We start from the raw sequence: 18,465 nt of genomic DNA, 5'->3' as shown, positions 1-18,465 counted from the left end.
TTACAAAATGACTCAAATACAAACAAAACATTGTATATCCATATACTTCTATCCATCAAGATATTTTCATGACACAACACACATTTGTCTCAGGCTGAAAATCCAACAATGTACCGAAAATAATTTTGCTGTATCGGCATAATGCATTGTGGAATACTGTACATTGCTTTTCTCATGACGTCAGGTGTTCACTACTTTTCAAAATGCATTGTGGGTTACACTAACAGCACTTCAAAGCTGATAACCGATTTGCAACACTCACAAACAGCACTAAAAAATAGCCAATTCACATACTTCATTCCTCCCTTCTTTCCTTTCATACTGTTAGAAAAATATATTTTGTTCAGCCGTACAGTGAATGGATGGCACTTATAACATATATTGTATGTTAATTATAACCTCATATAATCTTTTGTTTTAGTGTGGGGATAAGAATGTATACCTTAAGGTCTGTTTCTCTTTCTCTGATATTTTAATATCACTAAGATGACTGTTGTTGGGCGCGCCAGTTGCATAGACGTCACCTAAGTAGAAATACGGAGACACTTATTAAAAAGCAGCAGTCACGTTGTGTTTGGACTACTTCTATTCAATTCAATCAAGCTTGCATTATTCCCAAAGTGCTTGTCCTGTCTCTTGTCTACTAAAGGGTTAACATTTTTTCCCAACCTTGTTACCTTTCTTCATTCCTTTGTCTTTTCTATCATACAACATTGTTTCTGTCTTTTCTACCTTAATTACGTTAATCTAAAAAAGTGTATGTCTACTTTTATCCCACCCAGCTGTATAATAAAATATTTTTATAATTATATTCATCTTGAATGTTTCCGATTTGCATCATTGAATCCTTCAATAAAATGGAAATGACCTGTAGTATTTCACCATTATGGTAGTGGGCGCTATGCACTCTTATATTGTTTACTACGGTTTTCTTTTTTTAAAGAAGAAGAGGAAGTAAACATCAATACGGATGTGAAGAAGCAGAACACCGACAGTCACGCCAATTGTTTACATATTTATTCACATTTTATTTCCACAGTGTTTCCCTACTACGGCGTATTATATGAATTCATATAGCTTTAAGGTAACCGCACATCTTAAATGACTTCACTAGCATGTCGCTGCTAGCTACGAGCTATCAAGCTAAATCAACTCAGCGACACGATGAAACGAACTCGGGATACATTGTGAGTTTTTGTTCAGCTACCCCCCCCCCTCCCCCACTTCTTTCTACATGTAGTAAGTGATGGAGGGCTCCAAGACATCGAGCACAACGATGCAAGTTAGCTTCGTTTGTCAGCGGTGTTGCCAGCCTCTCAAGCTGGACACGTCCTTCAATGTGTTGGACCGGGTCACCATCAACGAACTGATTGGTATGTATTGTTAAATACAATAATATAATGCAGTGGTTCTCAATCTTTTCACACCAAATACCCCCCCCCCCCAAAAAAAAATCCTCCTCTAGTTCAAATAATATATCTGAATAATTCCTTTACAATCAAATAAAATTACATTTTATTTGAATACTATTTTATTGTTGCTGTCCTCTACCTTCTGTTACAATGTGTTGCTTCTGCATGGCCCCCCTCAGCTCCTTTGGTGACTGTCACGCCTAGCAAACAGGCAGACTGCGGTGAAGGAGACACTACAACAGAGGTAAATATAAATGCACCTTGCACTGTACTCTACTGCAGTAATTTTAACCTATAAAATTAATTCAGACTCATTTAAATTTCAGGAGACATTTGCGGAAAACAAGCAAGATGGCGTGTCAAGGAAATACATCCCACCTGCACGGTAAGCATTTTAATTTTATTTTTAAAAAATGTATTATAATTTTATATAATAAATATTTTTGTGTATTTTGTAAATTTGTTTAGAATTTTAGTTTTGTACATATTTGTTTAGAATTTGAATTTTGTCAACTTGATACACAATTATTTAAATATTACTTAAATATATGGTAATTATCTTAATTTCTACAATTTCCAATAGTTATTTGTATATATTTTTTAATCTTTATCAAAGTGTACAATTAAATGTTCTTGTTGAAAGAATTATGAATTAGCTCTAGCTTCTGCTAGAAAGTAAAAAATACCGAAGTTGGTTACGCAAATTACTCTACTGGGGTAAATTAGAGGCACATTATTTCCTGTAAAATCATGCTAAAACTAGTATGCTGAGAGATATACAGTGTAGCTATTTTTCACTGTGGGCCATGTCAGCAGGATGATGTCCACAGAGAGCGCCAACAGCTTCACGCTGATCGGCGACGCTTCCGACGGAGGCACCATGGAAAATCTAAGCCGCAGACTCAAGGTGACGTGCCTGCAAAATAGCAGACAAGCTGTCAAATAGCAAATGATGCACGGTATTCGATCTCTGTTGATTTTAACGATTGTATTTGTTGCGCAGGTGACGAGTAACCTGTTTGACATCATGTCCGGTCAGACGGATGTGGACCACCCGTTGTGTGAGGAATGTACCGACACTCTGTTGGACCACCTGGACACACAGCTCAACATCACTGAGAATGAATGTCAAAATTACAAGTGCGTAAAATGAAGAAAAAGTTCAAATTTTTTTGGGCCACGGACTTACTTTGTTGCATTGTGTTCAGGCAGTGTCTGGAGCTCCTGTCGCAGCTGCAAGTGGCGGACGAGGAGACGTTGCTGGACGAGCTGCAGCATCTCAAGGAGGAAGAGGCGGCGCTGGTGCAGCAGCTGGAGGCGGTCGAGGAGCAACGGGCCGCCGTGGCCCAAGAGCTGACGCAGAGCCGGGCGCAGGCCCAGCAGCTGGAGACGGAGGAGCTGCAGTGAGTTGCACAGGGGCATTTTAAAGGCATTTATTATAAATCCTTGATATCCATCTTAATGTACTAATTTGGTATACTAGTAGTACAACTACATGTTACTGAAGGGGAAAACTGCACAAGTCGACAGCTGCATGCTGCAAGCACTACTAGTGACATTATAAAGTTCTGTGAGTTAACGTCTAGCGCTTCACTAGTAGTACTAGTATGTAGTAGGCAACTCAAATTTTAGTGCACTTTAAAAACCACCGCAGCTGAAACAAAAATATTTTCCTATTAGATACTCTTTTTTTTTTTTTTTTTTTTTTTTTTTTTTTTTTTTAAATTAGGGGGGTACACTGTGGTGTATTTTGTATGTCAGGTACCAGAAAGAGTACAGCGAGTTCAAACGTCAACAGCTGGAGCTGGACGACGAGCTTAAGAGCGTGGACAACCAGATGCGTTACTGCCAGATTCAACTCGATCGACTCAAGAAGACCAACGTCTTCAACGCCACCTTTCACATCTGGTCGGTGGCGCGTGGTACAGTGCAGCCCCCAAAGTGGGACCATTTGGACGTTGGGGCTCACTGAATGACATTTTGCGTCCGGTCTGCAACATACTTTCAATGTTTGAATGGTTCCGTCCCGCCCAGGCACAGCGGCCAGTTCGGCACCATCAACAACTTCCGTTTGGGTCGACTTCCGAGCGTGCCCGTGGAGTGGAACGAGATCAACGCGGCCTGGGGGCAGACGGTGCTGCTACTGCACGCGCTGGCCAACAAGATGGGGCTGCGCTTCCAGAGGTCGGGGGGCTCACATGGGTGCTCAGAATAATGCTAAATAATGTACCTTCTTCCTTTGTATCATTTGCAGAAGTAAAAAAAAAAGAAAAAGGGGAGTTTATTTTGCATTTTTGTATTTATATTTAATATACCAACTAGTAAAATAAATGTCTGTAAAATAGTTTATATTGCTAATATTTTTATTTCTTCTTCACAATAAATCAACTGACATTTTTTTAATGAGATGAATGAATAAATACATTTTAATGGACCAATTACCTAATATTAGATATTGTGGCTTTTCTTTTCTCCTCAGATATCGCCTCGTGCCCTACGGAAATCATTCCTACCTGGAGTCTCTAACAGATAAGTCAAAGGTAGATATCCTTTGAAACTCTCCTTCAGGTTCACTCTCTCGAGTCTCTGCTCCTTTTTTTTTTTTTTTTTTTTTTTTTGTTTCAGGAACTTCCGCTGTACTGTTCGGGCGGCCTGAGGTTCTTCTGGGACAATAAGTTCGACCACGCCATGGTGGCCTTCCTGGACTGCGTGCAGCAGTTCAAAGACGAGGTGGAAAAAGGCGACACCGGCTTCTGTCTTCCATACAGGTCAGATGATCGTAGCTGCCAGCCAACAAATTGAAAACTCTTGTTGCTAATTAAACAGCAGCACCTACAGAGGAATGTCTGGAGTCTCTTAAACGAGGTGTGGGGTCTTATGCTTGCAGAAGTAGGAAGTGCTCAATAAATACATTTGAGTTGAGTTTCATGTAGTGCTTTGACACCATGTTGAGGCATCTATAGAAAATTACTCGCAGATCTTCGCTATTCTCGGTTTCCATGGAACATGAATTACACTATAAAATTGCATTTCTTTACATTATCAAGATTTATTATTTTCTTTGAGTGAAATACAGTGCTACTTTTCTTTATTAAAAACAGGTAAAAAAAAATAAAATAAAAATTGGTGGGGGAGGCTGGAACAGCCATTGACATTTCAATTAATGTCAATAGGGAAAATTGACTGATAAGGCACCACTGTACTACAGTTTTTCCTCACTGGAAAAAAAACGGCTTTAGTCTAATTGGGGCACGACATCTGTTGGACTAGCGAAACAGCCACTATTTGAGGAACTATGTACTTACACATCTCTGGATGTGCGTGTGTGCGCGACGTCAGGATGGACGTGGAAAAGGGCAAGATCGAGGACACGGGCGGCAGCGGCGGCTCGTACTCCATCAAGACTCAGTTCAACTCAGAGGAGCAGTGGACCAAGGCGCTCAAGTTCATGCTCACCAACCTCAAATGGGGGCTGGCCTGGGTCACCTCGCAGTTCTACAACAGATAAACGCCACGGAGACGGCGCGACAAAAGAAACTTGCTGATGGAACAGTGTTGGAAAAAGCGTACCTTGTGCGGTGGCCTGTGATACTCTTTTACCCCATACTTGAATGTAAACCCTCCTGAAACATACACCTGTACCACAGTACAACTTATATTCTCTGAATACTTAGGTTTTGTTGGTTTCATTAAATCAGGGGTGGGGGAATCTAGCCCAAAACATTTAACCCCCATAATATACATAATAGTAAACGTTCAAATGTTGCATGATGTTTTCTTTCTTCTTTCTTGACGTTTCCCCAGTCCCGCATGAAAGGATTTAGAAATTGCACTGATACTTTAACTTAATAAACATTTTCTTTAGAAAAAGCTGCTGTCAGATGCATGAAGTACTGTATACTTCTAAACATGGACTATATCAAAAATACACCTTAATAAAAGCACATGGATGAACATGCCCTCACACTTGCTCTTAATTTGGTGTCGAATTCACCCAAAAATGGCCAACTTTCTCAATTTTAGGCATGGGTTCTTGAGACTTTTTGTGGGGTACTCAGTTTTTAAAACTTTCCAGGGTGTGTTACTGAGGGAGTTTTTAGGGGTTAAGGAATGTTGAGTTTTGGGAAATATTGAGGCCAAAATAATAATAAAAAAAAAAAAACACAAAGCATGAACTTTCATCTATCTGTTATACACGACATTCCGGTATCAAAACATGCAAAATGGGGGGTAACCAAATATTTATTTTATTGGTTACATACTATAATGACTTCTGCTGAGAATACTTTCTCTCTTCACAACACTCATTCACTCATAGAGCCCCCAGCCACTCTTAAAAGAATGATTTCGAGCAGAGGTGGCTCGGTGGGATATTTCATATTCAAATAAGCAGGTGACAGCTTGCTTCCAGTTTAATATTTTAAATAATATGCCCTCCACCCACTGTTCTATACTTTGGTCTTCAGTCACTGCAGTGGGAGCCCTTCCAATAAAGGTCTATGGATGGTGTGGGAGGGTTAATACTTGCATTGCCTGGAGAAAAATAGATTTCAAACCGTCATTCAGATAAACCTTCCACAGAACAGATGCATGTAGCATGTGCAAATTTGTGGGTGTTTTATAGCAGTAATTCCCAAACTGTGCCACAGGAAATGATCCAATTTCACTTCATTGGTCGGAAAAATATTTGTGCACAAAAAATAATCTTGGCTCATCTATGCCAGCGACAGACAGTGACAGGCACAACAATTAAATGCTCTTCCTTTTTGCTCCGTGGTAAGCCATGAGACTTACCTAATGTAAAATATGTGCCTTGGCTCACAAAAGGTTGGGAAACACTGATGTATAAAGCTCCTAAAATGAGTCGTGGCATTAGAGCACGTCTCAAACTCAAGGCCGCCGGGGGCCAGATCCGGCCCGCCGCACCATTTTATGTGGCCCGCAAAAGGAAATCATGTGTGTCAACTTCCATGATTCTTGCTAAAATGTGTTCCAAATTTTTGTATAATATTCATATGTAATAAATAGTAATGAACTATTGTAAGCATGTTTTGCCTCCAAACCCCTTTTACAGTTACTTGAACAATAGTTGAACAAACCATTATCCTTGACTTCTGATTTCAAAACTAGTTATCCATCAATTTGTTGTCTATGTGTTATAATATGATGAGGAGATTAAACATTGATATGGTTTTACAATTATAATGGCCATCTGAGGAAAACCGTATCTACAATGTGGCCTGCGACAAAAATGAGTTTGACACCCCTGCATTAGAGCATGCATACAGCAACTCCACATAACCGAAGAGCAAGGCTTCATTTTGGACGACGACACTCTACGTCCAGGGTCTCACTTCAGTTGGAGGCGCTGTTGCCGTAGCAGTTGGAAGTGGAAGGGAAAGGAGGCGTAGTGGGAGGCACGCTGGCGAGGGTCTTTCGGATGGCAGGCATTAGGTAAGGTTCCCGTGACAACTGGAGCACATCCACGCGGTCCTCCTTGTGATAAGCCAGGCAGCGACGGATGAAAGTCTGTTAAGGCATCAAATAAGAGTGACTACATACAGCCCGGAGGTGGAATGGGTCAAGGTGCTACTGTATGGCTCAAAGTTTGGGAAACACTATTATTGTGTTTGTGTGCCATACCTTTGCTTCTGGGGTGACAACAGGTTTTGGGGGGAACTGCACCTCGGTAGCTTTGAGTATGGTGTTCTCTTGGAGGATATCCTGCTGGGATTGGTTGTGACCAAATGGCTGGACGAAAGGGAAAAAGCATGCAAAAAAAATGCTACAAGAGGCCATCTGAAGATACATTGCGGTCATCTAGCATTTCTTCTAGTAGTTTTACTTTACTTTATTCAAAGGAAAAGAGTGCAAAACGCAAAAGTGACCCCCCCCCCCCCCCCCCCCCGACAAAAGAAAGACTTACTAAAACTTGTAGTCATAAATAAGAGAATAAATTGGAACTTTTAAGAAAAAAAAAAACATCTACAGTATTTTGGGAATAGCGCATTTTTCTGAGAAGAAATCCCATTTTTACAGGAGGAAAACAAGCTAAACAATACAAAAATAAACACCTCAAATATTACCCGAATTAAATAAAATACTAAAACGTTGTAATAATACAAGAATGTTCTGAAAATTAAGACTTTTTTCCTCAGAAAATTACAGCCTTATTCTCTTTTTTTAAATTCTATGACTGTATTCTTCTAATTCTATGTTGTTGGGATGGAACAACATTCCATTGGACTTCCTATTACCTTGCGTCCATATAAGCTCTGATAGAAGATGACCCCGAGTGACCAAACATCGACTTTGTTGGATATTTTAGGAGGCTCTTTGCCGACCACGAAGCACTCCGGAGGAAGGTACCTGGAAGTTACACGGCATTTGTATTTAAATATGAACGTGTCGAACTATCATTATGGTGTGTGGAAGCCCAGTACCAGTAGGTCCCCGCCCCCTGCGAGGTCAGCTCCATGCCGTCCGCTGAACTGTAACTGTCGTCGTCCATGATCTTCGACAGGCCGAAGTCGGTGATCTTAATCTCGCCGCAAGCAGAGCCGTTCACCAACAGGATGTTTCCTAAAATGGTAAACCAGGCTTGGCAGTAGCAAAAAAGAAACACTTGCCGAGTGATTTAGCATCTATATTTAATACCTGGCTTGAGGTCGTAGTGGATGATGGGCGGCCGGATCTGATTGAGGTACTTGAGCGCGTTGACAATCTGCATGACAACGGAGCGGCCCTCCTTCTCCGTCATAAGCTTGTTTTGCTTCAAGTAGAAGTCCAGGTCGTTTCCCTCGCAGTACTCCAGAACAGTGCAGAAGCTGCGCAAATCACACCAACAAACTCTTGTCACTTCAAACAATGTAGACAAATTTGTAGGCCTGCAGCTAGCACATATTTTTAAAACTCTACCAATTATCCCATTAATTAATTGGCCAAAAAATGTATTTTTTTTCTTTACTTTACTGCGTTGTACTGCCTGTTAGAAATAAACATACAATATATTAAAAACAACAGAATTTTATCATAAAAACTTTGTGAAAGCACTTACGAGTCAGTGTCGAGTGAGAAGTAGTCGTAAAGTTTGACTATCCGAGGGTGATCCAGTTCTTTGTGTATTCTGTACTCTCGACAGGCGTGCCTGAAAAGACAAAACATAGGGTCCTATTTTTTAATGGAAAGTAGTAATTGGAAGCGGCAATGTACACATTAGTGTCCTCGCACTTTTGGTGCTTTTTAGGACTAAAACTTGCCTCGTTTTTGATAAACACTTGGACATTCAACGCAACTGTATTTTAATGTTGGCAATGATGGTGGCACGTGGAAATTTATTTTTTGAGGTACTTTGTGTAAAAAGGTTGAGGACTACTGATACTGTATAGGCAATTATTTGTACAAATAAAGGCCTCCCCGGTAATAACAGTGAGTGCAGTTGAGTAAATAACCAATAAGGTATCTCCAAAACGGTGGCTTTGCACTCACTTGTGGTAGTTCTGCTTCTTCTCCTCACGCCAATTCTTTTTGAGCTGGTGGATTTTAACAGCCACATACCTTTGCTCTGTTAAATCAAAAGCCTGGGGGGGGGGGGGAGAGAATCATATTAGCAAGAGGAAATTTACTCCAATCTAATGTGATGTAATAATTACAAAAAGCGGGCGCTAAACCTTGTAAACTTCACTGAAGCCCCCTCTTCCAAGTAAATACAAGAGCAGATATCTGTCGTTCAGCGTCGGGTGGTCTTTAAATCTACAGCGAGACGTCTTTGGCATTAGAAAGTGTACCCAATGTTATGGCCAGTAACTCGCAAGGATGACACGTACTGCGAATTGTCCTCATTGTGGATTCTCTTCAGCTCGCGGATGTGCAGATTCCGGACTCGCTCCAACCGCTCCAGTTCCGTCTGGATCTCCGCCTCTTCCTGCAGGAAGCACAAATACATCATTTTGCTGCTTTTAACGCCTCAATTGACTTCTAAAGTTTTTTTGTTTTTTTTGTGCGTGTTCTGTTTTTTTATATGAGGAGCTGAACTACCTTTTTAAAATGACCAATCCGGAGTTTGAATATCTCCTCTTGCTCGTGATACTCTGCAAGTGACAGCCTGAGAAGAAATTAGTGGCGTCAGATCAAAGGGAAAAACACAATTTAAAAAAAGTATTTATATGACTGTGATTAAAAAAAATATATATACATATTTAAAATAAATATGACTTATATTATGTACAAATATGATCGATTTGATATGTAACATGTACACAATACACATTTTATATAGCGAAAAATAATATATGAACAATATTTATATAATAAAAATATACCATAAAGATAAAATTATTATATGAATATATAATATAAATAGAAAATGTTTACAAGTTACAAATATTTATATAAATGAACAATACATAAAATTAAAAATAATTGTTTAAATAAAATAATACAATTATAGTATCAATAATATTTAAATAATAAAATAGCAAGCGCATATGGAGAGAAAAATGTTTAACGTCCATAAAATTTCACATACATTTTGGTGACAATTGGTCGCAGTGTGGTGACATTAAGCAGCGTTAAGATTTTTTACGTTAAGCATGGATTGTCTCGACACGGGAATAAATAAAATAAAAAAACCCCGAGAGAATCACGCCAGCGCATGCACGCTACTACACAGATTTCACCTATGGCGGGTGTGGTCCAGAACCTAACCTTGGCAATAAACGAGGTATTACAGTATTCTAATATATAATGCTATATTAAGTTTTATGTTAAAATAAAAGAACAATGTAACCCTACCCCTTAAAAACAAAACTTACGCTTCATTCTCCTGGCCGTTGCTCCTGCTCTTTCGTTTGTTGTGCTCAGTGCTGGGCGGCTGCATCTGGGCCACGGGGGGCGGCTTCCTTTTCCCCAGCAGCTTCCTCTGCCGCTCTATGTCCTCACGCTGCGAGTTGACGCGCTCTTGTTGCCTAAAAGGTACATAAATAACAACTGGCTACCAAGCTACGCCCGATGCATAAAACCTAACATCGTCTGGCCCGTGCGCTGACTTGACGAGGTTCTGGAAGGCGATTCCGTCTGCCCACTGCTCGGTGAAGGAGGCGCCGTGGCGAACTGTGGTGAAGTGGCCCAGACGCAGCCGATCTTGCATGCTCTTGTCCCGGCACGTCCTCTTCTCATGCTTTGACTGCCGTTTGGTGGGTGAGAGAGGGTGAGAGTGAGAGAGAGAGAGAGAGATGGATGGCTAATACAACATGAGAATGTAAAGAAATAGACTAAATTTATATAGTGTAATATATGTACTGTAGTATTGCTATGTTGGATGTGTGCCTTTAAGGGGTGTGGCCCGAGTGAGCGTCATCAGGAGCAAGAGTTGGGTTGGCCGATTAGTCTGCGTGTGAGCGTCTGGGCGGGAAGTTGCGGCCAACAGCAGCAACTTGTGAGTGTTCTCATTTTGTATTTGTGTGTTTGACTGTGTGCCCTTTCAATGAACGACTGAAAGTGACATGCGAGGGCAGTACGTGGCATTATTTTTCTTGAGCAGCGACATATCTGAAGCTTGCTCCAAGCAACAAAGCGAGGGCTCTATTACGAACATCACACACCTTTTCGATGAGGAGCTTCTTGCTCATGGTGACGCACTTGTTGAGGCGCTCCTTGTAGCGCTCCAACAGCTTCTGCTGCTCTTCCACCTGGCGCCGCAGGTCGCAGTTAGCCTGCAACAACAACAGCTATCAAGTCATCGTTTTTAATGCTCGTTTTACTTAATACTGGGGCTCCTCAGTCCCGACCAATGAGGTCTGCCCTGCAAACTACTGTAAATAATTGGACTGACCTTCATAACGCGACAACTTATAAAATGCACGAAGGTAAAAAAATTTTAACGAATGAAAATGAATTAACTTTACATTATTTCCCGTTTTGAAGTTAGAGCAACTTGGAAGTCAACCAACGAGACAGAATGGATTGTGTCCTTCTTACCCTCAGCAGGTCGTCGATCCTCCCCTCTTTCTTCTCCAGGTCGGAGTTCTTGTTCCTCTCCAGCGCCGTCAGCTTCAGCAGCGTCAGCTCAGACTTTGACCAGGATAGCAAAATCAAGTTTGTCACGTTCTGTTCGGTCTTCACGGCGTCCTACATTCTAGACATGACCTCGTCCAGTCAGGCCGTTTATTTCAAAGCACCATAACAGCTAGTGAGAAATATGTCATCAGTAGTTCTTCTCAACTCAAATTCCATTTTTAGATTTTCATTATGGAGTATTGTGTGTAGAATTTTGTGCAGGGGGAAAAATACTATCATTCCATTTTGGGAATAAGGCTGTGGTGAAACAATATGGAAAAGGTGAAATGCTGCGAAGACGTTCCAGATGCCTTGTAATATTGGCTTTAAAAATGGAAATAAAAGTATTGGACTCCACTGAGCAATTTTGTGGCATATTTCGGGGGTGCAATGTCGTCTTGTTACCTGGGTGGCTTTGTGGGAGCACAAGTGCGCGGGTACCATCTTGACAGAGCTGCATGATGAAGAGTCGGTGTGGGCCGAGCCAGCTGACGAAGGACTGCTCTGCTGGAACTAGAAAACACCAACACAGGAAGTATTGATAAAAGACCCTTGATCAAAGGGAAAATAAGTATTTGATTTAAAATATTCCCCTCAAAATATTATGTAATCTTATACAAACACCAAGGAGAAGAGGAGTTTAAAGGCAATAATATAAATATACCAAATACAAATTAGATCTAAGCAATGAGTCTAAAGTAGAGATCGTAATTCAAAATAATTTCAGAAATAAATTATACCTTATTGATTAAGTCATCATTTTTCAGAATATTATAGAGTTTAGTATGCTGGCTGGCACTGTAAAGAAAATGTACTCAAAATAAATATTTACAGTATTAAAAATGTTAAATTAAAAAAGCTGTGCAGTATCTGAAATAAAATCACTATCAAATAAAAATAGTTTCATTATTAGTTCCAAATATTTGTGTTTCATATGAAAAGATAACATTTCGAAATAAATGCTCTTTGTTTGACATTCTTGATAAGTCTTTGAGAAGAAATTTAAAAGGACAAAAAAAATTGAAAAAGTCAATAATATACATAGACCAAGTACAAGTTAAATATAAGTGATGAGTCTTACTCATAAAGTACAAATGGGAATTCAAAGAAATTTCAGGATATAAATATGGTAAATTATCGCTAAAGTTATCATTTAAAGTATATATATATATATATATATATATATATATATATATATTTTATTTTTTTTTCTCCTACAGGAAATTGGGGATGGGCGACACAGCCTTAAAATCAAATCTCCCATCCACCCACCCCCTCAAAACATTTTATCATCTTCTCTTGTAGAAAAAGCACATGGCAATAATATTATCCATAGAAGGTTTTGCTTGTTTTTTTTTTTTTCCTTGGTACAAAATATTATATTTTCTTTACAGACAAGAAAATAAATTGTCTCTTTTTTTTTGTGGTCAAAATGGCATGGCATGGCTGCTTGTTGGCAGCTCTCTCATTTGTCTTTTCTCATGTAGCATTAGGGGTCGGGAAACTCGCAATATATAGCAACCAAATTGTTAAAAAAAAAATCTATTAAAAAAATAAAACCGCAAGAAATAAATTTTAATTAAAGGATATAATCGATTCATCGCCCAGCCCTTAAGGAAATAGAACATTTTAAAAAATGACACGCCACAACCACTGCTCCAAGAACTTACTTGTTTGGTGTGAAAATCTTAAGTCATATTCGGAATGGCCGTGAGGATTTGAGTGTTAAAAGCCAGCGCATTTTGAGGAGCTAAACCGAGTCTCACCGAGGGATTAGACAGCGAGTGCTGGGTAGAGCAACAGCGCACCAGCATGGGGATGCCGCGGGCCGGACAGGTGCCGGAACCGCTGCTGCTGGCAAACTGACCGCACAGCGGGTACGAGTTTTCAAGTGTGCAAAGAAATAAGAAAGAGGTAGAAGATAGAAAGCGTTAAAACGGGGGAAAGCCGAGTGAAGGGTTCGAAGGCAAGAGAGAGACTCGTATTCGTGCTCACCTCAAAGTAATCACTCGTTTTGTGTCCTCGTCCCTTTCCTGCATGGGAAATAAGAGTCATATGAGAGTGGAGACAGGACATGCTTGGGAATGTAATGAATTTCAATTTTGAATTTTAGGAACACGTTTGTAAAGGTTTATTTTTATTAAATAATAATTCATTGCATTGTTTACAATGAATGTAATTACATATTTTTTTAAATAGTTGACGAGTTAATTAGCCACTTATGTAAAATTATTTATTTTAGGGTCTTTTAGGATCTTTATACTTTATGTAACATACCTTTTAAAATTAAATAATCCATGCTAAATTTCATTTTATGCATAATTGAATTACAAGAAATTTGCCAATTATTTAATTAAATAATTAAAATGAAAAAAACGGTTCAGTTTACCTTTTTGTATTTTAAATGTTTAATTTTAACAAAATAAATCATGCTCATCTGCTAAATATTGTTTTATTACAATTTTTAATTATCCACCCAATTCATTAAAAATGTAAAATGTTTGTGTAATCTTTGTTATTATAATAAACCAATTAATCAATTATTTCATGAGATAAAATAATAATATATAGATTTAGAGAGAAATATTTTGAAAGAAATTGCTAAATCAATGCAACAAATATGATGAATTAAAGAACAGAGTGAGCCGTAGGCCTTACATCGCCCACCATGTGTTTGCATGCGATTGGTTTACTGGAAAATTATATTAACCCTGATGGTTGGTGTCACACGTGTCTCCTTTTCTCTTCCTGCTTCTGTGCTCGACCTTCTTCTCCAGTGTCTGAAAACAAACATTGTCAACACATTGTCACCTTTGTTCTGGGTCTGTTGGATCAGACACATTTCACTTGTACGATCAGGTGGGATTTTGTTTAGTGCTCTGAACAAGGGACAACAACACACACAAACACACACACGCACACACAAACCAAGTGGTTATAAAATCCCCCCCTTTTTTGAAGCATTGTGCATACAGATATAACTGGCCTCAACATTACGTAAGAATATAATGGAACGAGGTCGACATGGCTTCAGATGTTTTTAACTTTTCAAAGACGAGCCAACACTGCGGTGTGCTGCTATGTTCAGCGTCAACTCGATTTTCAGTTTTAACACACTTCCCATGTTGTCTCTTTGTGTTTACATATGAAAAATCAATACACAAGCTGGTGCTCTAAAGAAAGTGTGTTTAAAAAAACAAATATATATATATATATATATAAAATGAAAATGTTGTGTATTAAAAGTATTTATTTAAATCTGAAAAACAAATACATATATATTTTTGGGTGTTTCATGAAAAAATTATTAAAAAAAAAAAAAAAAATATATATATATATATATATATATATATATATATATATTGTTTTTAAATGGCAGGAGTTTCAGTGAATATAATTTGTTTTGTTTAGTCCGATTACTCGGTTAATGGATAGGATAATCGGTTGAATAATCAATCCTAAAAATATTCGATGGCTGCATCCCTAATCTGTACAGCAATGGGTTATGTAATCCTGATGAATAACAAACCCTTTTTGTATAAATCTCTTGTTTTGAGTCTCACTGGATTGAGCAGGTATACCTAAATAACACAGCAATCATACATACTGTACAATAGATGAATTCTCAACAAAGTGTCCATTTAAAAGTGATAGTCTGTGATTGTACAGCAAAAAAATAAATAAAATAAACAACAACCTCGACTTCCTTGTCGCTGAGGGACCCCACACTGCAAAGAGACTGGCTGGATGATTCACTGTTGATCTGGAAAGCAGAACACAAGACAAGACATTAGATCTATTAGTCATCTGCTATTTATACTTAGAACATAACATATGTGCTATTCTCTTTGCTGGAGGTATGCTTCTCTATATGTGGCTTCATTGCACCCCTTTGGTGTAGCTAAAAAAACAAGGTAATCAAAATATGAAAAACAAGTTGTGGAGTGAGTGCTTAGATCAGGGGGATGTTAAAATTTGTATTAATGTGTACAATATATATATATATAAAGGGCACTTTAAAGGCATATTTAGCTTGAAAAGGTACATCTCTGACCTTGGCCACACCAACTCCAGTGAAGCGAGCTTCGAGCAATTCCTGCCTGCGAGGGTCCAAACTTAGAGCCTGGCTGTGAAGTCCTTCCATCGTGCCTTGAGAAATAAAGCCAAAAGATAACAATGTAACAAACAAACGCGCACTTTCATTATGCTCTCAAACTTGAACTTGCCTGTCCTGTGCTGTCTGACCAACAGTGTTCCCATTTGCATAATTTAGTAGCCAATTATCTCAAAGGGAATATATTATAATATATTATTAACACATCTACATCTTCTTTTTGTTTTTAAAACATCCTTAACTCCTCTTAAATTTCAATGTGCAATAGAACCACTGGATTACGCATACATAGGATGAACGGTATACAAAATGAATGGATTCCGTATTCCAACAGATATTTCCTAACATTTACAGATGTGCTGCATTATAATCCATCACATTAAATGTCACTTTCAGTAATATTATATACTTATCTTTCTTTAAAAAAAAGTCTACAACCCTCCCTGTTAAAATGCCAGGAAACAAATTCTAAAACATCTTAACTTTATTTGGCTTTAATTAGAGGCACTTTTCTTCTGGAGCGTTTCTGTCATGATATATATATATATTTACTTCAGCCTTACTACAGCTTTTTTTCCCCCAGGTAATTTTTCTGTGATATGACTGTATTCTTGTAAAAACCCAGACTTTATGATTGCAAAAATCACCATTTTTCTTCACAACTTTTTGAGTAAAAATGCTGTAAGCTCTTTTATTCACCAGTCACATGTTGCAAGTAGAACATGTCAACTTTAATATGAGTTTGAATGTACTTGGTTCATTGTGTGTCAGCATGTGCATTCATACAACCACACCACAGTGTATTTTTACTTTCCATCTTGGAATGATTTTTTTTTTGTTCCCTCAATAGAGTCATACAGATTATAGGTCACATTAATGATGGAAAAGTTTTTGAACCAATTTATTTTGCTCAGATTTATTTGTATTTTTTTTTAAGATTACAAAAACCTAGCATTAGAACAAGGGGTGTGCAGACTTTTTTTTATCCACTGTGTCTAAATTCACCTTCAATGACCATTACAGTAAGATTAGTGAAAGTAAAATAAAATACAGCTTTACTGACAAATCAACTGGTATATACTCATTTGCATATTTATACCTCGAACTAAAAATAACATTTACGTAGTAACGGTTGACTTTTAAATCAGGAGATAACGAGACTTAACTGCGAGACAAAACCTCAAACTTTAACTTTACAGACTCAAAAGTGAAACCCCTTTTATGACGCATATTGTTTCATATTAAGAGAAACAACACTGTGACATCGATGACAAATTCGTTAAGGCGAACGTTAGCCACTAGCTGTACAGTTACGAAATTTAGCATGCTAATTAACATTTTCGATACAAACAAACTCGGGGGGGGGAAGGTGTCCGAGTTTTGAAGAGCACTTATCAGAAAGTGTTTGTGGAGTCCATGTGGATGAAAGTGGCCGTTTGGTGTCAAAACAATGTTTTACCGAGTTAAACCGTAACTGGTCTATGTTAGCATTAGCCGTCCGGTTGGTCTCACCTGGGGCAGCCTTTAGCTCTTTAAACTGTCAATCACGGCCCGAAGCACAGCGGCTCCGCGGTGTCCATCCGGCGGCGAATAGAACCACTAACAAGTCCCACGCACTCGCTGCAATGAAGAAATCCAACAAGCCATTTCCAACGTTTATTTCCAGTCCTTGGAAGACATTGGTTAGCTTGGCGGACGCTAGCTGAGAGCTGGAGTGTGGCCGGTGTCATCCGAGCAAGAGGCCGTGATCCTCGGGGTTTCCTCCGCGTCTCGGTGCCTACACACGGATAACACCTGGCCGGAGCCCCCCTTGATGGCTCTGGTGGCCCCCCCACTCCTCCTCCTTCTCCTCTGTCGCCCTTGTCACATCACCGCACCGTTCTTTAAATTCATCTCTATCGTGATCAAAAGCTTCTTTTAAATGTTTACAAGGAGCAAAGTTGAGGTCATTCCAGAGCGGCTAACAATAGATTGCAAACCCCGCAGAGAGTGAGTCGACGCTGGGCTTCCCCGGGAGCTCGATGGTGCCTCTCTCCGGTTCGCCACCGCTCACTTCACTGATAAAGTAAGCTTACGCAAATAAGGACTCGACCTTGGACGTCTACTCGCTTTACAAAATCACAACCAAGAAAGATCTGTTGGGCGAATAAAAGTGTCTGTTCTCAAACTGTTTCCACCAAGTACCACCTAAAAAAAAAACAAAAAACACCTAAATCATGACCAACATTAAAATACAGCAGCATAGTAGGCTGTCAATCAATAAAAAGACAGACGTTTTATTCCGAAAAAGTACAGATTATTTAATATAATTAATATACAATACAATATCATTACTATACAATACATTATATTACAATATCATTGTATCAAGTCTCTTTAACAATTAACCCCAAAACGTTCATATATCACATAAAGTTTAAATAAAAATGATACATAAATCAAAGTTCTTAATAAAAGTTCTTAAAGAAAAATGCAAATGTATTTACATTTAAAAGTTAAATACAATGGAACTGTACTTAGGCAGATTCTTTCATCTACCACTAGAGGGAGCTCGTGTACGTTTTGAAGTAACCCAACCACGCTTTGAGAATCACTGGGCCTCTTGAGATTCTGGTTTTTGCTTTGGAACTTTCCTTTTCCTTTCCTATCTGAGCGAGATGACCCAAAAGCACGTGGAAGAAACCTTGTTCAAATACTAAAAATGCTTAGGAAAAGTGCCTTGATGCAACTTTTAACCACTTATATAGCATAGGTTACTCCTGACCGACCTTTACCAAAAGAAAGGAGATATGTTACCCGTAATCCGGTACCGCAGTAATATTTAGCATACTAGGCCACCAAAAAAAATATTTTTTTTAAGCTCAGAAATACTGAGGTACCTGA

At 38.8% G+C, this 18,465-nt stretch overlaps 2 protein-coding genes across 8 annotated transcripts; one reads left to right on the top strand and one right to left on the bottom strand.

Annotated features, from left to right (window-relative positions):
• The first annotated feature begins 954 nt into the window (after positions 1 to 954).
• Positions 955 to 5,489, top strand: becn1 (beclin 1, autophagy related). 3 transcript variants are annotated; one of them, XM_061705669.1, is made up of 12 exons: positions 955 to 1,084; positions 1,241 to 1,373; positions 1,592 to 1,656; positions 1,739 to 1,797; positions 2,226 to 2,319; positions 2,416 to 2,552; positions 2,621 to 2,815; positions 3,174 to 3,320; positions 3,447 to 3,596; positions 3,892 to 3,952; positions 4,038 to 4,180; positions 4,752 to 5,489. In XM_061705669.1, the coding sequence occupies exons 2-12, from the start codon at positions 1,247 to 1,249 to the stop codon at positions 4,918 to 4,920; spliced, it is 1,347 nt and encodes a 448-aa protein (XP_061561653.1). In that variant the 5' UTR covers positions 955 to 1,084; positions 1,241 to 1,246; the 3' UTR covers positions 4,921 to 5,489. The 3 variants fall into 3 exon arrangements, with proteins under 3 accessions (XP_061561653.1, XP_061561655.1, XP_061561654.1); XM_061705671.1 differs by having other exon boundaries at positions 2,229 to 2,319; positions 4,752 to 5,488; XM_061705670.1 differs by having other exon boundaries at positions 955 to 1,373.
• On the bottom strand, positions 979 to 17,758 carry LOC133417685 (serine/threonine-protein kinase tousled-like 2). Of its 5 annotated transcripts, none has more exons than XR_009770383.1 (23): positions 17,095 to 17,758; positions 15,523 to 15,617; positions 15,166 to 15,231; positions 14,179 to 14,248; positions 13,464 to 13,501; positions 11,874 to 11,981; positions 11,391 to 11,483; positions 11,015 to 11,125; positions 10,460 to 10,596; positions 10,226 to 10,378; positions 9,450 to 9,516; positions 9,239 to 9,336; positions 9,083 to 9,164; positions 8,901 to 8,992; positions 8,470 to 8,559; positions 8,070 to 8,239; positions 7,856 to 7,994; positions 7,670 to 7,781; positions 7,056 to 7,163; positions 6,767 to 6,941; positions 2,602 to 4,907; positions 2,428 to 2,505; positions 979 to 2,328 (listed from the first exon to the last, which is right to left on the bottom strand). XR_009770383.1 is itself a non-coding variant. In XM_061705668.1 (21 exons), the coding sequence occupies exons 2-21, from the start codon at positions 15,610 to 15,612 to the stop codon at positions 6,768 to 6,770; spliced, it is 2,094 nt and encodes a 697-aa protein (XP_061561652.1). In that variant the 5' UTR covers positions 15,613 to 15,617; positions 17,095 to 17,758; the 3' UTR covers positions 5,809 to 6,767. The 5 variants fall into 5 exon arrangements, 2 of the variants coding, with proteins under 2 accessions (XP_061561652.1, XP_061561651.1); XR_009770384.1 differs by lacking the exon at positions 979 to 2,328 and having other exon boundaries at positions 2,359 to 2,505; positions 2,602 to 2,810; positions 4,718 to 4,907; XR_009770382.1 differs by lacking the exon at positions 979 to 2,328 and having other exon boundaries at positions 2,354 to 2,505.
• Positions 17,759 to 18,465: the final 707 nt, after the last annotated feature.

This window comes from Phycodurus eques, chromosome 19 (genome assembly GCF_024500275.1).
Source record: "Phycodurus eques isolate BA_2022a chromosome 19, UOR_Pequ_1.1, whole genome shotgun sequence".
Classification (NCBI taxonomy): domain Eukaryota; kingdom Metazoa; phylum Chordata; class Actinopteri; order Syngnathiformes; family Syngnathidae; genus Phycodurus; species Phycodurus eques.
This window is presented reverse-complemented; position numbering and strand designations above follow the sequence as displayed.